Source organism: Nansenia antarctica (genome assembly GCF_963989245.1).
Source record: "Nansenia antarctica genome assembly, chromosome: 6".
NCBI classification, from domain to species: domain Eukaryota; kingdom Metazoa; phylum Chordata; class Actinopteri; order Argentiniformes; family Microstomatidae; genus Nansenia; species Nansenia antarctica.
The window spans coordinates 70,083,914-70,086,413 of record NC_137676.1 but is presented as its reverse complement, the minus strand read 5'-3'; the positions used below and the strand labels follow the sequence as shown (position 1 = coordinate 70,086,413).

At 48.0% G+C, this 2,500-nt stretch overlaps 1 protein-coding gene across 1 annotated transcript in view; it reads left to right on the top strand.

The window, feature by feature from the left end:
- Positions 1 to 2,500, top strand: part of LOC308159405 (receptor-type tyrosine-protein phosphatase delta-like) — a gene marked incomplete at both ends in the record, with an annotated part of 97,278 nt that overhangs the window by 88,186 nt on the left and 6,592 nt on the right. Inside the window, one exon of the mRNA XM_080533186.1 lies at positions 1,734 to 2,019. Within this exon, the coding sequence (XP_080389312.1) occupies positions 1,734 to 2,019 (286 nt within the window). The remainder of the gene's footprint in view (positions 1 to 1,733; positions 2,020 to 2,500) is intronic.

The following is a 2,500-nucleotide window of genomic DNA, read 5'->3' as shown; positions in this document are numbered from 1 at the left end:
AGAGTAAAGTCAAGTAAGTAGCCTTGAGAACCGATGGTTCTCGAGCCTAATGGCCCTTAAGGGGGCAGGAGCCTATCTCCTGTTTCTGTAGCGTGAGGCGGCTTAATGTACAAGTACACCCCCTGGACATGACGCTGGTATCCAACTCTTAATGCTGAGTGTCAAGCTGCAGGTACCATTGTTTATAGTCTTTGGTGGTATGACTCGACCAGGGATCGAACTCACGACCTCCCAATCTCAGGGCGGACACTCTAACCGCCAGGCCACTGAGCTGGCCTCAGCCCCCCCACATGTGCGTCTTGCCCGCCCATTCTGGGGCCGTGTTTGAACGTTTAATCTCATATTTGCATTTACATATACTATGTGTATCTATTTAGCGCTGCTCATAGCCATAGCTCATAGCGCTGCTCTTAAGCTGACCGCTAACAGACTCCCCCCCCCCCCCCCACACACAAACACGCCCCCCCCCTACCACCCAATGTATTGGTTCTGGCGGGTCCTGCATAAAAGCCTCTTTTGCTGCATTGTTTGTGAACAATAAACAATAAAGAAACACTGTACAGCTTCGAAACAAATTATAAATAATAATAATAGATAAAACTATCTTTGTGATGTGATGGATGGTGGGTCCTTCCAGCCACAGCTCCTATCTATCAACGTGAGCGAGGCAGCATTCCCCCAGCCCTGCCCCCCCACCCCCCCAGCCCTGTCAACCCCCCTCCTCCCCTGTCCCCAGCCCTGTCCCTCAGCTGTTTATCATAGGTAGGGCGAACCCCCCACCATAGAACAATGCTTAGGAATTCTAAGAAGGATTCATGCTATGGAAAAAAATTACTTATCAGGTTCAGAGCGAGAGAATTTATTTTTGTTAATAAATGGAAGAAATAGATGATTTATGACACAGTGGGAAATGATTGTGGACTAACTGATATGTGCATTTCAAGACATCGGATGTTTATACGCCCTTTGTTTCGTTAATGGACACCTTTTTGTAACCGTGACTGTTTAGTTATTTATTGCTCTCTGTTTATCCTGCATTCTGTTGTTTTATACTGTTGATTATTTATACAAACAAAAACTTTGCGGGGAGCCCGCTTTGTTGTTCTGAATACCAGAGTGCCCCTTTAACACTAGAACAGCCATAGGTGGGGTCATTTGACCCTGTGAGTAATTTTTTTATATATCTTTGCACTCGATCAAATTTCAGGACGCTCCTTTCATGACTTATATCCTATACTAGATATGTGTGTTCTACCACCCAGTGTCCTTACATTTTCAACATCACATGGATAAGCCAGTATGAAGCTATTTTGCAGTTTTTCTGTGTAGGAGGCAGGCTAATTCACAAGAGGCGCCAACTAGCGGTCGTTGTGTGTAAATAGCAGCTTCCCATTGTAAAGACTATGGTCATTTGACCCCCGAGGCAACTTCTAAAAACGCCTTCCCTTTTAACGTTGACGTTGTCTCTCTTACTCTCTCTCTCTTTCTCTCCTCCTTTCTCTCAACTCTGCTTTCTCTCCTTCCCTCTCTCTGTCACTCTCTTTATCTCCCCACTCCCTTTCTCTTACCCGCCCCCCCCCCCCCACACACACACACACACACACACACCCTCTCTCTCTCCCTCCCTCCCTCCTTTCCTCAATCCCCTCCTCCCCCCCCCCACACACCCTCCCCCACCCCCCACACACCCTCCCTCCCTCCCCTCTTCCCCCCCCACCCTTCCCCCCTCACAGTGCGGGAGTGGGCCGTACGGGCTGCTTCATCGTGATCGACGCCATGGTGGAGCGCATCAAGCACGAGAAGACGGTGGACATCTACGGCCACGTGACGCTGATGCGCTCGCAGCGCAACTACATGGTGCAGACGGAGGACCAGTACGTCTTCATCCACGACGCGCTGCAGGAGGCCGTCGCCTGCGGCAACACGGAGGTCCCCGCCCGCAACCTGTACACCTACATCCAGAGGCTGACCCAGATAGAACCCGGGGAAAACGTCACCGGCATGGAGGTGGAGTTCAAGGTGAGGTCCTCTCGTTCGGGTTCTTCTGAGACGTTTCTGAGGTTCTAAAGATGTTCTCTATAGACGGTTCTGAGGTTCTATAGTCCTGAGGTTCTAAGGTTCTGAGGTTCTGACATGGTCTATGGTTCTAAGACATTCTACTGTTCTAAGACATTCTATGGTTCTAAGGCGATCTGAGGTTCTAAGACATTCTAAGACATTCTAAGCTTCTAGGACCCTCTAAGGTTCTAAGACGTTCTAAGACATTCTAAGACGTTCTACGGTTCTAAGGACTCTGACGGACATAGAATGTATTTTAATGTTTGACCTTTAACCTTTTGGATGAAAGTTACTTCCCTCGTTTCCTGTCATGAACCAGAGTAGCCCAACTGCACATAACTCTTAACGCCAGGTACGCTTCCTGAGTGAGAACGAAAGCCAGCTAGGATAATAATAATAATAATAATAATAATTAATTCAATTTATATAGCGCTTTTCCAAG